This window comes from Centruroides sculpturatus, unplaced genomic scaffold (assembly GCF_000671375.1).
Source record: "Centruroides sculpturatus isolate CEXI.00-Female unplaced genomic scaffold, Cexi_2.0 scaffold347, whole genome shotgun sequence".
Taxonomy (NCBI): domain Eukaryota; kingdom Metazoa; phylum Arthropoda; class Arachnida; order Scorpiones; family Buthidae; genus Centruroides; species Centruroides sculpturatus.
The window spans coordinates 424,290-445,040 of NW_019384871.1; the positions used below are offsets into that span (position 1 = coordinate 424,290).

The 20,751-nt window shown below is 27.7% G+C and overlaps 1 protein-coding gene across 1 annotated transcript in view; it reads right to left on the bottom strand.

The window, feature by feature from the left end:
• Window positions 1-20,751, bottom strand: part of LOC111630890 — a 91,970-nt gene that overhangs the window by 4,785 nt on the left and 66,434 nt on the right. The window contains exons 12-17 of the mRNA XM_023375049.1: window positions 19,742-19,849; window positions 18,019-18,151; window positions 14,273-14,346; window positions 10,831-11,127; window positions 3,998-4,158; window positions 2,332-2,466 (exon numbers count right to left, since the gene is read on the bottom strand). Coding sequence (XP_023230817.1) covers window positions 2,332-2,466; window positions 3,998-4,158; window positions 10,831-11,127; window positions 14,273-14,346; window positions 18,019-18,151; window positions 19,742-19,849 — 908 coding nt within the window. The remainder of the gene's footprint in view (window positions 1-2,331; window positions 2,467-3,997; window positions 4,159-10,830; window positions 11,128-14,272; window positions 14,347-18,018; window positions 18,152-19,741; window positions 19,850-20,751) is intronic.

A 20,751-nucleotide genomic window follows, 5' to 3' on the forward strand; every position in this document is an offset into this window, starting at 1 on the left:
TGTTAGCAATGCACTTATTCCAGCGATGTTCTAGCTTTTTTATGCCATCACAATAGGTCGATTTGTCAAGGTGTGCAAAATACTCGTTCACTTCAGAGATGACTTCGTCATTTGAGTGGAATCTCTTTCCAGCCAAGAATTTTTTTAGGTTTGGAAAAAGGTGGAAGTCACTGGGAACCAAATCAGGTGAGTACGGTGGATGTGGAACTAATTGGAAGCGAAGTTTGTTTATCTTTTGTTCAGTGATTCTGGCAGAATTTGTAGGTGCATTATTGTGGTGGAACAGAACCTTTTTCTTCTTCAAGTGTGGCCTCTTTTCTTCAAATTTCTTTCTTCGGTTTTTCTAAAAGTTCACAGTAATAGACAGCATGGTCTTTCCTCTCTCTATGTAGCCAATAAAGATGATGCCTTTAGCATCCCAAAAAACTGAGGCCATCACTTTCTCTGATGATGGAACTGTCTTTGCCTTCTTTGGTAGTGGCGAACTATGGTGTTTCCATTACTTCGACTGTTCTTTTGTTTCAGGAGTGTAATAGTGGATCCACGTTTCATCAGTAGTTACAAACCGATGCAAGAAATCCTGTGGGTTTTTGTGGTATAAGTCCAAACACTCCTTTGACACCAAAGTGCAAACACGTTTTTGCTCGGTGGTCAGCAGACGCCCCACCTTGCTGAGACCTTCATCATACCCAAACATTTGGTTAGGATATGGTGCACTCAGTCGACAGAGATGCCTATTGTCTCAGCTATCTCTCACGTTTTCAAACAGTGATCTGCTAACACCAAATCATGAACTTTGTCGATATTTTCTTCAGTGAAGCAGTTGATGGCTGTCCGCTGCAAGGGTCATCTTCCACACTCTTTCTGCCAGATTTAAAAAGGGCTGTCCATTTTTTCACAGTGGTGTACAAAGGAGCAGACTCTCCCAAAACTTCATCCATGTCAGCTTTGATTTGAGATGGGGTCAACCCTTTTTCGTCAGGTATTTTATGACTGCACAAGTCTCCATCTTCTCCATTTTTGACAAAGCATGTGCACACTGACTATCTGCTAAGCTGTTGTGGCAAAACTTTACGACAAATCAAGTGGAAATTGGTATCGTATCTTTAGCAAAGATGGCTGAATTATTCCTTTAAAAAATTAAATTGATCACAGTGCCGTATATAGGCAAGGCTGCGAACTTTCCAAACAGCCCTCATACTTTATGTTTGTGTATTTGAAAGTAATGTTCTTTTTATAAAAATATGTAATACTTCTTAAGCATTTGTTTTGCTTTGCATCCTAATCCACTACAAGAGCTGCTCAATATGATGACTTCCAATTCTATGCAAACATTGTATTGGCAAAGCATGTTCTGGTACATCCACTCAAAAATACCTGGTATGTGTTGAATTTCTTGTGTTGAGATTATAATTTGTATAAGCAGATCTTCCTCCAACTCTACAGGAATCTTATAAATAAGACTCATGTGATCCTGAAGAAAAAAGTGGAGTTTAATGAAAATGAAACATTACGCTAAAAAGTATGCATATATTTTTAAAAATGTTTTCAGATGCATCAAATTCCAAAAGTGATATCACTGAACTTTAAACATCTATAACTCCTTAATAAAAACGTTATTCCAAAAATGTTACTGAACAGTTTTATCTTTGTTTTTCTTAAATAATCTATCCTATACGTTTGTAATAGGAATTTCAAAACACCCTTTATATATATATATTATATTATAATTCAAGCTATTGTTCCTGAGGGTGATTTGACTGTAATACATTGAATGCATTTGAGTAGTTTAAATATGAATTATATACATTTGTGTTGGTATTTATGTTATTAATACCAAAACACTAAATTTTTAAAATTATGCAATGTACTGTACATTTACTTATACAGATATGATACAGCTTAATATGCTAATCCATCTAGTTGAAAAATTAAATTTAATATAATAGAAACCTAAACTGAGATATAAACTCTATAATATGATAATATAACTCCTACTGTTACATAATATATTTTTTAATTAAGGAAATAATAAGTTTTTATAGTTGAAAACTTTGAAATAAAAGGTGACAACTGATAAAATTTCTTCAAATTTTATTGGTTTAGCATAGGTTAGGTATTATAATTTCTTTATAGTTCTGAAAATTAATATTAACTATAATAAAAATCAGAAGTAGAACAAATTAAATTTAGCTAACAATAGTATAATTTGAGAATACAAAATGTAAATTTCAATTTACCAGTAGATTTTCTTGAAATATAACTGATTTATCACCTTTCATTTCAAAAGTTTTTAATTATTTTATTTAAAAATAAATTTTGTATTCATACATTTTAATGATTCTTTGACTTTTCAAATAATTATCAGTTATCATAACTGACCCAGATTTAAGACCAATTACTATATTTTTTCTGCCTGCATTCATTGATGATACTTCTTCATCCAAATAATAAGATTGTAATTCACTATAAAAAATAATATAACATGTAAGATTAATTAATATTACAAAGGTGATTCTAAATTGTTGTTAGAGTTTCTGTAATTTTCCAATCAGAAACAATTGAAAAATTAGAGGACCAAATGCATATAATTATATGCCATTGACCCTCCATAGCATTCAGACAACTTAAGCTAAGCTCTAAGACAACTATATCCTGGCATGATATAGGCTGTAAATCCTCACCTAATTGTCCATGGGCAATTACATGAAATTTTGCATATTTCAATGATGTCTGTTACAGAATAGTGAAATGGATGTTTGATCACACTAGAAATTTTCCATCATAAGTAAATTGTCCAATAGCAGATGAGATTAGAATTACCAACAATATCAAATTCTTCCAAAATTTTTGTCTATATATTATTATTATTATTACTATTATTTTTTAAGTTCTAGCATAATATTCTCTCAAGTTGGATAGTTTGGATTTAAAAATGGATTTTTTCCCTTCAGCTCAATAAAGCTTTTCATTACAAGCACCATAACTTTTGAACAGAAAACATTTCCTATTGACTGTTAGTTGATGACATCTAGCCATAAGCATTTGTATCTGTCAAAAAATAAAATGTGATCTGTTTGTTCTGTTCTGTGATTTTGATGTCCATAAATGGGTTGGTGCTAGGCTACACAAATCCATTTTGCTGGATGAAGTTGTATAATGGAAACCAGTCTTTACAGTACTACATTATTAAAAAACAAATGTTTCACTTAATCACCCATGGGTATTTAAAATGAATGATTAAGTGAAAATATATACTTGGGCAATTATGTGAGGATTTATTATATATATAGTGTATTGCATATATTTATAAATTACATACAAAACCAAGCCTGACATATAGTCATTATAATTAATTAGCTATATTATAGATAGATTAAAATCTGGATGTATTATTTGTTGAGCTTGGTTTTATACAGGAATACAACTAGGATAGCATGTGCTCTGGTTGTTAGATAGGGGACGTTGAGAGGAGTGTGTGTAAAAGGAATGGCAGACTAGTGGAGGCAAGTGACTGACTCATCATGTATCATCAATATCCCAAACCTCCAAACCTGATTTATATATAATAAAATGATAATTCTGGACTGAACAGCTCTGGAAAAACTTTAGTTTAGTTTTTTTGTTTTTTTGGATACTAATGATTTGAACCCAAGCTATAACTAAAGTGATAATTTGTCTGCAACAGTTAAAATAATAATTGTCCAAGGAACTAGGTATTATAGTGATAGTTCAATAAATAGACAGTGTAGTTCTCTTTATTTTCATAAAAAATAAACTCCAAATAGTGTAGAAATGTTGATACTATGTGAAATAAAAAAGATCAGTTGAATTTTTTCATTCATATTTTGGGAGATGGCATAGATATCACATTTAGTCACTGCTTCTTTGTTAAATATATTGTGTATGTAGTTGTTATATCTCTTATAAAGTAGTATGAAAATAATTATTAATGATAATAATACAATAAATAAATATTTTAAAATAATATAATTACTTTAGTGTGGAATTAGAAGTTAGATGAAGAGCTACAACAAAATATTCCAAGCTATTTTCTGTATTTTCTTCTACTTTAATTCTTTGACTTACAGCAGAAATTAAAATTTGTTTACTTTCAGCTTGACTACAAACTGTAGTTATAACAGATCCCATCTGCCACTAAAAAATTTTCATATATTTTAATTAAATACATACAAAAATTAAAATTAAATTAAATAATAATATTAGATTTAAAATATGTATTGAATTAAGTATTACTTTTATTTAAATTTCTATATTATAATTGTAACAAATTTCAGACAATAAACTAAGTATGAATTTTTTTTTTAAACTTACCACTTCAATTTCATAAACAAAAAAATTAAGTTAAAATTGATATTTCATTAACATCAGAAAAACAAAGACTATCAAATTGAGTTTTCAATTTTTGCTTTCTACATTTAAGAGAGTTGGAATTTCTAATTCTATGAATTTTCTTAGTTTTATTCTACAGAGAAAACTCATAGGTAAATAGATATGCTGAATGTCAGCAAATGCATGAGGTAATATTAATTCTGAAAAATATATTGCCACATTAGAGAAGGGTCTTTTTCTAATATAGTATATGGACAAAGCATCCACTTTGTTCATGGATGTGGGAACTCCTTGCCACACTGGCAAAAAGATCCAGAATTGGCTGGCCACACAAGGTATCTGCAAGTTTCCACGGGGCAGTCAGTCACCTGACACGAATCCCATCAAACATGTCTGGAATCTGCTGGATCATGCAGTGTGATGACATTCACAAAAATCTGCTTCCCCAGAGAACTTTTAGATTGTTTGTGTGCTTAGTGGGCTAATATTTCACAGGCCAAGACAGCAGAACTTGTTAATTCCATGTCCAATTGGATTAAGGCTTTGTGGTTTTAATATGCATATGTGGCATTTGTATCACATGGATACTGTGAAATAATAAACAGTGTCTGAAAATAAAGACATCTATCTACTTATGAGTTGTCTCTGTATATATATGCATTAGAATTTAAATAATTTTTAAATTAAATTACTACTTGAATAGCCAAGCCATTATTAAAAGTAATAATAATGATTTTTTAAAGCTTATTTTCTGAAAATAAATTTTGTTTTCAAATCATTGAAAATAAGATGATATCAGATATCTGTTTTTCATTTAGAAATATAATTGATTATCATATTTTTTGCAATATGCTGCCTTGAATATGGTTTTTATTATAGATGAAGAACATTGGCAATGCTTGCAAGATATTTCTCAAAATAAATACAGCGAAATGTCGGTATAATGAAATTGAGGGGACAAAAACAGTGTAACAAAAACATTGAAATGTTTTTGTTACACTGAAATTTCATTATATAGAAATATAGTCGTATTTCAAGGATAAAAAATATTTATTGATAATAATAATGAAAAAGTAAAATCACTTACATTTTGAAGTAAGAAAATTTTTAAAAATGCAACTTATCTATTAGTATTTATATGGAACCAAATTTTATATTTTCAGAATGTAAGTTATAGATTAATTTTTATTCTATATTTAATACAGTGAGTGATATATAGTGAGTAATGAACAGTTTGGACAGTGAATAAATCGGATAATGAACACTTTCACAAAAGATTTTTATGTTCAAACAACGAATACTTCACAGAACAAACATAGAAAGAAATGACATAAAATAATGAATACCAATTGGTTTTCACTTGACTCTAAGTAACAATTCAAAACCTTTTGGAGCACAGGAGATGTCCAACCCGATACTAATCAGATATCATTCCTCCAAACTTTGAAACTCTCCATTGTAATTCCAGCTTTTTGTTTACCTTTCTGACAAGTAATTTTTATAATCTTTTTGAGACTGTTGGACACTTGTTAAGTTTTGTGTCAGTTTTTATTTTCTAAAGGCGAGAGTTTAACTGTCCTATTGAATATTTGTTAACGGTTTAACACCAAAATTTCGAATTTCATTTGGGTTTCACATTTACATAACTCTTTCATGCTCTAGTTGATTTCTGTTCACTGAATTTTTGTGAGTGCTTTTCTGAACTTTTTATTTCAAAAAGACATTGATAATATTATGAACCCTAAAAAGAGTGGAGTGTCAAAAACTGTGCTCACCTTAGAGACCAAGCAACAGAGAATAGCTAGAGTGTGGGCCAAAGATGTCTGATGGTACTAGGCAGTATGGCTTGAACAGGTCTACAGTAGCACAATCTTAGCTAAGAAAAATATAATTAAGAAGACTTGAGCAGCTAAATGAATAATGAAAATTGCATCTGAGAAACAAAGATGTGTTATCTATGAAAAAATGGAGAGATTGCTTTTAGTTTCTTATTACATGTAAATAAACATAGTAAGAAAGTATATAATTTTTTATTTATTTTTTTGGAGTTTCCAGAAAGAATTAATCAAATTCCCATAAAAATCTATGGTAAATCAATAATTGGTTAATGAACAATTCGGATAGCAAACAAAGTCTTAGAACAGATTATGTTCATTAACCGATCACCCACTGTATAACTAAAATAATATAGCAGTACTAATTAGTTGGAATCCTGCCTCTCTAATTGTTATTTTTACTTGAAGTCATTATTTGTGGCTAAAAGAAGTTTAATTTTTGTGTTGTTTCTTTAATCACAGTTTTTTGATAAAAATCTAGTACTCTGTCACAACATTCAGCAATAAGCAGTCAGGCACTTCTTTTTATTTAATTCCTTTTTTTTGTACATTATCTAATATTTTATTATTCTCTTCCAAAGAAAACTGCTTTCATTTTTTTGTTTTTCTCCATTTTTTCTTGTAAACTTAAAAAAAAAATAATCTGTAGGGTAATAGCATCAAAACAAAACCATAACTAAGGATTAAAATTAGCATTGACAGTTGAACCAGACATTAAAATTAATGTTGCCAGATTTTGACATAATATTCATCATTTACTAATTACGAATGATTTATGCATTTATAAATTTTGCTATAATGAAACTATTCTTTTGTAACAGACAGAATTTTTATTACATTAAACTGAAATTTTCATTATAATGATGTTTGTTAAATTAAAACATTTTTGCATTGAGCTGAATAGGAAATTGATGGGTATTCAAGATATATTCATTATACTGAAAATTTTGTTTTTGTTAAACTAGTGTTTGTTACAACATTTCACTGTATCAGTAATATAGAATCATGCAGAGATTGTATTCCTGAATACAAATATTCTCTTATTGAGAAAATAACATTGGAGATCTCAAATGTTTCATGATGTATTCAACACAATTTTATAAATTCAATTTATATGTTAGTACTTTTCTCATTATGATTCTTTCTACAGATTTAAAAAGAACATATTCAATATTTTAAATTATATTTAGTATTTAAAATATCTTGTAAAACAAAATTAAATCTTCTAAAAAAGTCATATAATATACAACAATGGTTTTGGCACCACAAAAACTTGTTGCTAAAGAAGTAAATACAGAATATTTGACAAGAAATTCAAAATTTCAAAGGAAGATATTTATTAAATAGATAAGAATTACAAACAGTAATCCAAATATCATACTTTCCTGTATGTAACTTGCATCTTGCATATACCTTGCAAAAATTGTTAGAATGCATAACTTGAAGCCAATTAGATATTGCACTAAAACACAACTGCCTTAATTAATATACTAGGTTGAAGCAATTGTATTATTACACTTATGGTCCATTTATTAGTTACACTAGTATAATTACATCTTTCTCCAATATACAACAGAAGGTTTTAAAGAAAGTTTATAATTTAATTTTCCAAACTGTGGATTAGTTAATATAAAAGAATAAATACATTCATTTTATAAAGTATTTATTCAAATTGGAAATATTTTATATGCAGTGTGAAAATATAATGTTTAGAACAGATCTGACTTTGAATGATTTTTGTATAAAATTTTCAAATAAGTCATTTTTTTTCATTTAATTAATTATTAACATCAAAATTGACTAAGATGGTTGTTTCTGGTTTGAGAATTTTTACAAAAATTAATTACAAAAGCTACATAATTTTAGTTTTAGATTTAAATGCAGCATAAAAATTTTACAGATAAAAAATGCTGTCTAAAAGTTATTTATTATAGCAATATTTTGAAAAAAAATAAGGAAAAGAATTATGCCATATGGTATATTATGTTTAAAGACAACCTTAACATTATGAAATACTTCAAATTTGAAATCTCTTGTAAAAAGTAACCATAAAATGTTTAAAAAGAAATTATGAAAGAAGCCAAATCTGAAAAACAATTAACATCTTATACTGATCTACCTACAATAACTTGTGATGATTCAACATTTTTTAATTTTCATACATCATTTAATGGTAGATGAACAAGAATGTCAGAATTAAATCCTGATTCTTCTGAAAGTACGATAGTGTTATTAGTAGCTTCCCAGTTGTGTTCACATGTAAATCATCTCTTCAAAGGGATAAAAATAGTTTTTAAAAGACAAAGAACAATTGGTCAAACATTTCAGGAAATTACATCTTGCAAGGAGGGTGGTTCTAATTATGCAAAACTTTCAAATGCAAATACATATATCATAAATCATTTTTTGTTTCAAATACATATCAATTATCAGCCACTGTTGAAGATGAAAGATTTTAAACCTTTTAAATATCATTTATCTCTGTTTTAAAATTTTTTCTCAGAAAACAATGGCTAATAATTTAGATAAAGTGTCAAGCTGTTTTACCTTTATTTTTGGCAAAAGTTCAAAATGACCACTATACCATAACTAGACATATCATTTGACGCTACATATTCCAAAATTTTCTTGGGTTTAACTTTGCATTTTTGTGAAAATGACCAAATAATTTATATCATCATTTGAAATATTTAATAGAAAAATTGAAAGAAATTTCTGAAAAGTGAAGAATATTGAATGAGTGTATAAAAATGTATAATATTCTAAGGTGAGCAATGTACTAAAAAAATTACAAGATAGCAACAATAAAAAAATCAGCTTTATAAAAAAGAAATTCAACAAATAACAATACATTGGAACTCAATTTATTACATAATTAGCAGAATTTTAGAACTTAATGATATGGTTCATGCATTCACAATCGAAACTTAACAGTTTCTGTGATATTAATAGCTTGAGAAATTTGTCAATTACAAGATATTATAAAATTATCAAAACCTCTTAAAGCTGATACCAATGAAATTAGAGGTTAATCTTATAAGTAATAGATATGTATATATCCATGGTGCGGTTTTCTTTATATTCCTTTTAAAAAATCAATTTTTCAAAAATATTTCCTCAAAATTGATGAAACTTTATGGGTTAATTGTACAGAAATAACCACCATTTTTTTGCCTGGACTGCATTTAATCAGAGACAAAGCTTTTATTTGTATTCTTTCTTTATTTATTTATTGTGCATTTCGGGTGCAATATTTTTGTGTAATTTGCACCCCTCTTCAGGTTTTTTACATTTCTATAAATTGGTAAATTCAATTATTACAACGGTATGTTACTACAATAGTTATACAATAGTTAACTAACCTGTTTTAAGTTTTAGATCGACATCTGCCCAGTGTTGATGTTATGTCCCCTAAGGCATTTTTAGACTGTTTCCCCCTCTTTTTGTTTTCTTTCCCTTTAGCTCCTCCCATTTCCTCCCACACGTTGTCAACCTCCATTCCATCATTTAGGTTTATGGTTTTGCTTTTATTAATGATTTTGAAGTGCTCTTTGAATTTTATTAATGATTTCGAAGTGCTCTTTGAATTTTCGTAGATAACTATCTTTTTCTTTATGGATAATTTTTATACTTTTTTCGTTTATTGTGCATCCAAATTCCTTACAGTGACTTGTCCACGAGAAGAGGGGTACAAATTACACAAAAATATTGCACCCGAAAGGCATAGTAAATAAATAAATAAAGAATACAAATAAAAGCTTTGTCTCTGATTAAATGCGGTCCAGGCAAAAAAACGGTGGTTATTTCTGTACAATTAACCCATAAAGTTTCATTAATTTTGAGGAAATATTTTTGAAAAATTGATTTTTTAAAAGGTTAATCTTATATGAGGGAGATTATTAAAAAATAATATTGGTATTGTAAATTGATTTGCAAAGTTTCCAGTATATGGCCATGAAATTGCTGCAGAGTATATATGCATTCTTTGTACATCTATGCATGTATAATTTGTGCACATCCTGCAAATGGTGCTTATGGTAAAGCAATCTCATTACTTTTGGAATAATCTTCATATACAGTGGACTACTGTATAACATGCTTCCCTATAACTGAATATGTATAATGCAACAAAAATATTGCAACTAATATTCATAAAAAAATTATAATTTTGTTGTCCAGAAGTATACACAGGGTCCATACAGTTAATTCTGTCTTTGATTCCCTGACTAATTATGACATTAAAGATGTGTTTGGATCAAAAGGTAGCGAGAGCGACAGATGGATTCCACAGTATTTGCAAATTCCCTGACTTTTCAGGTCTGTACAAACCCTGTATATGTTTTCTTCTTAAACCTCTAGGCAGGGGTTAAAACTTACATAAAATTGTTTGATAATGCATGTCTTGATAATGCAATGTCCTATAATATAGAATGTATCTCCACATTATACAGGACTCCACTGTATTAATACTTTGTAATATTTTGGTCTATTATACTTGCATTGCTCTTCTATTGTAAATGTATAAAATTCATTATATTTTCTCCAAAATTTGGAACTAAAATAATAATCTTATCTTTAAAATTTATCTTAAAAGCTTTTAATATTGTATATATTTTAATTATTATTATTAAACATTACTTACTTCTTTTTCGGTATTATAAATTAGAGGATTCTGCTCGTCACTCAAATTAAATGACCAAATGATTAGTTTACCACTAATATCACAACTAAATCCAATTTGTTTATTTGGTAAAAATCCTATTCCTGTAATTTTTCCTTTATGATAGCTACATAGCTGAGACTCTGTTTCATCAGTGCTGGGTAATTTCCAAAATCTTACACTTTTATCTGATGAGCAAGAAATAAGAGTATCTTTTGGTGTAGTACATGAAGATGTTACAGGACCTGTATGACATTCCAATGTTGCCACTAATGGTTTCTAAATTTATAAAAGAATATCTTTTAGAACAAATAAAACTTAACTATAAACAATATATTAATCTCTAACAAACAAATGTTCTAATAAGCTTATCCTCTTGATTTCAAATCCTTTTCTAATATATAAATTCTTAAAGAATTTTGTTTTTAAAAATTTTAAGCATTCATTACCATATAGTAAACAAGGCCTTGAATGATACATTAATAATCAAGTGACAAAGTCAGATTCATTACTAATTAGCCACTACATACAACTTTAAATGACTACTGTATTAAAATTTAATACAAAGAAAGAAAAATATTTTCTCTCATAGAAAAAAATACAAAGGAAAAAAAATCCATATTTCTTTTGTTACAAAAGATTTTTATATGCTATATAAAGATCTTGTCAACAAAAAATGTTCATTTCAATTAATAAAAGGCTGTCATTTCTAAATAGTGCAACAAATATATTACTTGTAAAAATAAATTATTATTATATTTTAATTATAAATTATTAAGTTGATATTAATTTATAAAAATCAGAATAGTTTATTTTACAGGACAAAACTTTGAATTCTTATGCTAAACCAAATACAATAGCATCAAATAATATATTTTCTACTAGTAAAACATAAGGATATAAGTAAGATACATCCATAATTTAGCAAAAATTATTATTTAAAAATTTTATTGTAATTTGGGCATATAACCTGAGAAAATTGCTAAAATGAAAATAAAACCTTTGCATAACCTATTCCACCACATACTGCCTATGGATCAACTGTTGTTCCATAGACACAATTTTGTAATTGCAATTTAAAATCAGCAATAACCAGCACCTCCTTTCTAATTGTCTTTTAAACAGAGATAGCATATGAATACCATAATCTGTACAAAAATAGTATTTGCATATATTTATAAATATTGACTAATATATTATTATCTGTGCTATCGTATGAATTGCAATTAAATTGTCATAAAATTTTATTTATATTTCTAAATTTTAATGATGAAAGCAGATCTCTATATTATTAATAATAATTTTGTCTAAGTGCAATGCAAAAAAAAAAAAAAAAAAAATCAGAAGTGTTAGAATATGTTACTAAACAAGAAAAATTTTAAAGTCTACTAAATACAGAAACATTATGTATGTTCAGATTTCATTTACAGCATATGAAAAATTAGAAACGTCTTAACATACTCTGTTGTTATGAAATAACATATTTAATGTAAATATATAACTTTTAATATTTTCATTTAATATTATATTTAACTATTTTATGATATTGACTTATTCTATTCATAAAGATGATATATAGGGTCTATCAAAATAAATACTACCATTTTAAATTACTGTAATTATGTTAATTGTTACCTGAGAAGTATGCAATGTACAGTACAGTACATCAATAGACAGTAACAGCCTGAGTTTTATCTTCCACCTGCATTCAAAAGTCTTGTCATCTACTATCTGTAGAAAGTACAATAATAAAAATGACAACTTGCAACAGAGAAGCATTTTGTCTTGCAGTTTGCAAAGTCAGAATCAATCATCATTGTGCAACATGAATAATCTGTAGCAGTTGTAGAATTATGGCTGCTGTGGGAGGAATGACTAANATAATTTAGCAAAAATTATTATTTAAAAATTTTATTGTAATTTGGGCATATAACCTGAGAAAATTGCTAAAATGAAAATAAAACCTTTGCATAACCTATTCCACCACATACTGCCTATGGATCAACTGTTGTTCCATAGACACAATTTTGTAATTGCAATTTAAAATCAGCAATAACCAGCACCTCCTTTCTAATTGTCTTTTAAACAGAGATAGCATATGAATACCATAATCTGTACAAAAATAGTATTTGCATATATTTATAAATATTGACTAATATATTATTATCTGTGCTATCGTATGAATTGCAATTAAATTGTCATAAAATTTTATTTATATTTCTAAATTTTAATGATGAAAGCAGATCTCTATATTATTAATAATAATTTTGTCTAAGTGCAATGCAAAAAAAAAAAAAAAAAAAATCAGAAGTGTTAGAATATGTTACTAAACAAGAAAAATTTTAAAGTCTACTAAATACAGAAACATTATGTATGTTCAGATTTCATTTACAGCATATGAAAAATTAGAAACGTCTTAACATACTCTGTTGTTATGAAATAACATATTTAATGTAAATATATAACTTTTAATATTTTCATTTAATATTATATTTAACTATTTTATGATATTGACTTATTCTATTCATAAAGATGATATATAGGGTCTATCAAAATAAATACTACCATTTTAAATTACTGTAATTATGTTAATTGTTACCTGAGAAGTATGCAATGTACAGTACAGTACATCAATAGACAGTAACAGCCTGAGTTTTATCTTCCACCTGCATTCAAAAGTCTTGTCATCTACTATCTGTAGAAAGTACAATAATAAAAATGACAACTTGCAACAGAGAAGCATTTTGTCTTGCAGTTTGCAAAGTCAGAATCAATCATCATTGTGCAACATGAATAATCTGTAGCAGTTGTAGAATTATGGCTGCTGTGGGAGGAATGACTAAGGATATGCTGTAGCAAGCATAAGAATTTGAGTATCAGTTGATCGGTACCATGTGACATGTGCATGCATTGAGAAATTGTAATAGACAAATGTGAAATCTGGCCAGTTTTCCAATGTTTTAATGTACATTTCAACATTCTCAGTAATAATTAACTTGATTACAATAATTTAAAACGATAGCATTCAAAATTATAAAATGTAAAAACATTATATACCAAGTAATGTTACTATTTAGTAGCATTCTGTTCTCTGTGAATGCTAATATTGCCTGAAGAGGATGGTTATATACTGCCAAAAGTATTTGCATAAATAAACTTTTCCATAACGCCGATAGACAGTTGTGCTGTAAATTTTATGATAGCATTCTTTTTGGAAGAACCAAAAACTTAATATCATCAAATCATGAGTTATAAAACTGAACAAAGATATGGTTTTATCTTTTATATTTCTCGGAATGTCAGAAAAATATGGTATTATACAATCATCTAAATAATAAGTCAACTCCTGAATTTATTTTTACTTTTAATACAAAGTAATTGCAATGGATAGAATTATTCAGATTTAAGAATGTAAAATACTTACATTAAAAGGTTTCCTTACAGTTAATATATCATTCTCATCAACAGAAGCCAAATATTGTTGATAGACTTTTTCATCTTGATAAAAAAAAATTTAATTTAATTTATATTTCAAAAGTAAAAGTATTTAAAAACATTTATCATCATATTTATCATTAAAATATTCTCAATTATCAATAAAAACAATTTAAACTTTCTGAAAAAACACGTTGTGAATTTAATATAATAATTTTCAGAAAATAATTTTAATATTTTAATAAATGTGAATATAAAATATATGAAACTGTATATTACTTAGAATAAATACAAAGTTAAATATAAAATAATTTTCAAATATGCAATTATTTTAGAATAATCTTGGGAAAAATTTCTTTTATTATTAACAAATTTAATAATATAAAAGATTTTGTTGAGTCTTTTTATGTCAAATATTTCTGAATTACTTTGCTCTGTTTTCAGATATACAGTACATTCAAAACTTATCTCACTACAGAACAGAACTTTTTTCAAATTTAAAATTATATTTATAGAAACGTTTTTTTGTGTTTTAAATCAATAAAAACATTCTTAAAAAAATTACATTTTTAGTATTTTTATTTTTTAATACTTACATATACAAAAATTTCTTAAATTTACAAACAAAATAATATAATGGTACTTGTAGGTTCTTTGGAACTTAGCAAAAAGTTGTTATTGAGAACAAATCATACAGGAACACTCGTTTTGATGGAAAAAGTAGATTTATTTTCTATGATTTACAATGAATATGTATTTTGGGCTCAGATTTTTAGGGTTTTTGTAAGTTACACATATGTTAAATGTAAATAATTATTAACACTTACCCCACTGGTCCAGTTGACCTAGTTCCTTACTTGTCTGCTGACTGATTTTCGTGATTTTACAGTATTTTCTACTAAAAATAAAAAACGATAGACTAAAGCTAGGTAAAAAGTAAAAAGAGTGTCTGATATTATGAACATTTATCTGTACATTACTTAATTTTGATGTGTGTGTGTCTTGTTTTTATGTATTATACTTCAATGTTATTCGGACATGCTTTAGAGATAAAGATAAATTGAAAAAAATTATAAACTGCAATATAACTTAAAAATTATTATTTTTATGTATGAAATATATAGTAGATCGATGAATTTATTCAAAATAATGATGTACTGTATCTATATTATTAGTAGATTTTTTCTGAAGTTAGCCATTTTTCGTAATTTAGTTGGTTCAGCAAATGTACATAAGATAGCATTCGCACTGATTGAAATTTAGAAATTCGATTTATTAGATATTATCAATACAAAAGTATATNTAATTGCTTGAATTGATTAATAAAAAATCAACAAATATAACGAAGTTACGTGGCTTATTTATATTTTTTTCGATCTCAGTTTGGCCTAAATCTTATGATTTAGGCCTAACGCGCAACATTTTTGTCAGATAAATCAATATAATTGGCAATATATTTGTTGATTTTTTATTAATCAATTCAAACAATTATTAGTTAGTACGTTAATGTGCCATATTTAACTTAACTCATATAAAAAATAAAATGATTCGAAATTCGCTTGCAAAACATGGCGACGAAACTTTAAATCAGATGATGATCACGGTTGTAAAAAATCGCTTATATTTCAAATTTCTAAACAAATTGTGCTAATTATTTATTAACAGACACACTACAATACACATAGAAATTGTATTTTCATTGCTAAAAACATAATGTTACATTTTAAAGCTAAAAATAACTTGATATGTGGAAGAATGTAATATTACGTTTTTCGTGTTTTACCGAAGACTTCCTGAAACGTAATAATACGTTCGTAGCAGGGTAAGTGTTAAACACATTATGTAATTTCTTATATAGTTTTACTGATTTATAATAAAATAATAAAACAGTCAATATAATAAAATAATGACTGAAGAGGAGCATAGAGCCCAAAATGATTATCTGCTGTAAATCATAGAAAATAAATCTACTTTTTCCATCAAAAGGAGTGTTCCTGTATGATTTGTTCTCAATAACAACTTTTTGCTAAGTTTCAAAGAACATACAACTAATTGAAAGCATAGCAAACAATCTTGTACCATTATTTGATTGCTTGCTGTTCTCCAGGCTATTGACAGAATAAAAAGATGGCAATCTTCTCTTTCAGCTTTTGTTGACACCTATTCTGGCACTCCTCCTCCCTTAAAACTAAAAAAAGCTTTCTTTAAAGAATCTGGAGCAATTACATGTATTAACTGTGCTTCTATGAATGTGTATGTTTTATACTTTCCTTCAGCATGTTAATGTGTTAAATAAATACAGGTAACCCCCGTATAACACGGTAGTTACGTTCCAAAAAATTGCCGTGTTATGCGAATCCGTGTTATACGAAACAAAGAACTAATACAAAAAGGAGGGTTAGGTTCCAAAAATTAAAAAACATGCTAGTATATTTTCATAATTACGATAAATATCTTCATTAAAATTTTTTAGAATGATACATATTAATATAAATTAAACAATGTTTTCTTCGTCATCACTAAAAACACTATTAATTAACCGAGAGCGTTTTCTTTTTGGCAAGTTATCCTTATCCTCTGAGCATTTTTCTGCATTATCTTCAGATCCATGCTTTACCTTTTGCAAAATGTATGTAATTTTAGATTGCTTGCTTCTAGTTAAAAGGTCTTTATAAATTTCCTTATATGGTGCTAAGCACTTATGAAGAATAAAGCAAGTATGGAATAAGGGAAAAACATTCGGCAACATCAGAAGCAGAAGCGTCGCGATCTGGCAACATTGAAACAAGTTTCGAGAAGGACCACGTGTATCGACAGAAGGCGAGAAGAGAAAATTTACATACTTAAGTACTAATAGTTCACGAAAATAATAATTTTCGTGAACTATTATTACTTAAGTATGTAAAAATTTATTACATTTCCTGTTGTACGAGGGTTTTACCCAATTCTCGAACCGTGTCAGAGTGAATCCGTGCTATAAAAGTACCGTGTTATACGGGGGATGGTACCAATTCTCGAACCGTGTTAGAGCGAATCCGTGCTATAGAAGTGCCGTGTTATATGGGGGTTACCTGTATAACTACATTCAGTTTACCAGTTGTCTTGTTGAAAGTTACTGTGTCAACTCTGCATCATTTTCAGGAGATTGAAAAATTTTAACTAATGATAAAAAACAAAAGCAATTTAATGAACTTTATATTACAGATCTTTCTATCATGATTACAATTTTATTTCACTTTATTTTACTTGTTTTCTGTTTATTTATTGTCTTTTCATTAAATTGCATTACTGCATTGGAATGAATAGTATTACTTCTAGGAACAAAGCAGAATGTGAATGAAATAAAGGAACTGGAGACTGGAATGTATGAGCCATCTAATCAGAGGTGCAAGAATTTCAATCTCAATGCACTCATGATTACGATATATCTTCTCATAAATATCAATTGATGCTTATTGTACTCAGTATTTTGTCTCATAAATTGAAGAGAGAGTGACAAAGAAAAAACAGAATATAAGAATTTGATACAATGGGCTAAGTATTTGAGTATTTGTAAATTGGGGTCACACTATTTGAACAATTCATTAGTTTGTACAATTAATTTTTTGTTAATATTACTTATGTTAATATTTTGAAATAAGCACTGTTTTGGTTTACAGCAGAAGTAAGTCGTTTTTGTTAATATTAATCAATCTATCAAATAAATAAATTTAAAAATTTCTATTAATATATTACCTTTATTCAAAATATAAGCTGGCTCCAAATTTAAATTATGGTCAGTCAATGCAGAAATTGAAGTAACAGTATCACCAAATTTTGTCCAAATTCCAATACTTCCATCTACTGTTCCAGCAATTACATAGTTATCCTAAGAAATAAATTATAAAATTTTAATACATCTTAGCTTGTTATATGAAATTTAAAATTAGTAAATTTATTAAAAATAACTTTGGATGCATGTAAATGTACTATCCTGGCTGTTATATATATATATAACACATGGAAAAGTATTGTAATCATATCAAATTTGACCCTCTGGAATTTTTGCAAACTCAACATTTTGAGACTGTGAAAATGAAAGAAAAAGTTTTCTGTGTGTGTCTATTTTGTTTAATATCTCAGGATGGGAATGAGGTAAAGATTATGAAGTGAAATTAATTTGGCATGGTAATTTGTATATAAAGGGCATTGATGCTATAAAATTTTGGTGGTTAAAGGCTGAACGGGTCATGTGTCATATCTTGAGTGGGGTTGGACTTAAAAATTTTACTTGTTACTAGCATTTACAATTTTTAAAAACTCATCTCTATCATCAAAATTTACGTTAGCTACAAACTAATTCAAAAATCAAGTAATTTAGTAAACTAGAATAATTTCAAATCAATTCTGATTGCAATTTGAAATCATGAAAAAAGATTATTATACAAGCCAAGAAATATTTTGAAAGCTGGAATACTTTGAAAACTAAAAAGTTTTTCAAAGTTATTCAAAAAAGTTTATAGTTTTTGGTATCATAAGCTTAATTTCAACAATAAGACAGAAGTTTAATAACATTAATATGTATAACAATAAATGCTGATTGACAACTTAATCAGATTAAACTTCTCTAACAGATAAAGAATATTGTTTGACTTCTTATAACCTGCCCTCCTCCCCTATTCCTATTTTAAGCCAGTCTTTATTTGATGCCTATTGTCAAAATTTGTCATTGAAAGAGTATTTTAATCAATTCTTTGTTTTCATTTTAAATTATTTCATACATAATTAATTATTTTTCAGAATATTGAATATGAGACATTGTGTTTTCATAAGGTTGGTTATGGATAACAGCATTTATTATTTATAGTGTCCACTATTTAGAGGTAAATATAATAGATGTCCTATTTGAAGGGTCTGAGGATTGTAAAAATGTCCATTAGGTAGAGGCATCTGCTATTCAGGAGTCTCCATTAATGGAGGTTTCACTGTATATGCTCTCCACCTCAAATTGTCACCTCGAGTGTCTTGCCCCTGTACAACATACTTTTCCTGTTAGCAATAGAGTCATACTGGTCATCTATTAAACTTCTTTCAGGGGAAAAGTTTTGAATTGAAATAATGTGATTTTCAGTTTGCATCAGGAGTTTAGGTATAGTTAATCAGAGCCTCCTGCCTCTCAGCTAGTCTTGGCTTTCATCTATCTAACTTTGTTCTCAAGATTAAGAAAGGACAGTGGGAATTTATAGGTCTACATTTTTTTCAAATTGCAGTCCAAAAAAGAACAATTCTAAAGCAGTTTTACAACATTCCATTTTTGGAATAAGACAAATTTTAAAACTGTGTTTTACATATTGGAGTAAATATTTACTGCATAGTTAATGGTTATGTGTTTGTTGAAAAAAGCAAATTTACAAAAAATTTGTTATAATTATACAAATTATTGATATATCATTTAATCATCAATAAAATTATAACTAACCTCCAAAGTCACATATTTAACTGGAGCATTTAAACCAGTAAGCGTACTGACATTTTCCATCGTTTCAATATTCCATAATTTTACTGTGCAGTCTTGAGAGCAAGTAGCCTAGAAATATATTTATTAAAAAAATTAATACAAATCATCAATTCTAATTTTAAATATTTTCTTTATAAAATTGTCTTGTAATTGTAAAAAGGGCAGAAAAATATTTAAATTTAAGTAAATAATACTAAAACATCTGACAGTTGACAGTGTTATAAGCAACATTATTCTGTTTACTTTTTCTTTTTTTTACTGATCCATTTTATGTATTTACCCATTAAAGTATAGACTTTTCTTAACTTATTATGGCCTTAAAATAAATTCAGTTAAGGTTGGGCATACTTTTGAACTGTGCTTCTCAAAATTTGCATCAAATCATATTTCCTATGTTGTAATCATGGATGATAATTGGAAATGATAAAAAGAAATGTCCTTTTATTAAATCAGAGACACATATCTAATACATAATTGTTTTAAAAAGTTGACTAAGTTACAATCACTAGTAGCCATACTGCTAATGACTATGTATTAAAAAAAAAAAGAGCTTTTCTTACAATCATTTTTAAACCAAAACTCTGGGAAAATGATCATGTGATACAGAAGAGGCTAGTCATTGATGAAAAACATTGTGCTATATTACTTTTATATACTGACCTATAGTAAACATTTGCCATGATGTAATAATTAAGTAGTAGTTGATCTATCTTATCAATCAAGATGTTCAATATAGGATGAGTTAAATAAAGAAGTTTGTGGCATCACATGACTAAACTAGTATATAAACAAAATCTCACTATTTATTGATTGTTGCAGAACAATAAGGACAGGATTCGAGAGGAGCACAAAGCTAGAGTTAATATAGTATCAGCTAGGAATACATTGCCGGCCATTAAAATTGCTATACCATGAAGGTGGCATGCAACAAATGCAAAATTTGCATGAAAGGTACAACATGCTGGATGGAT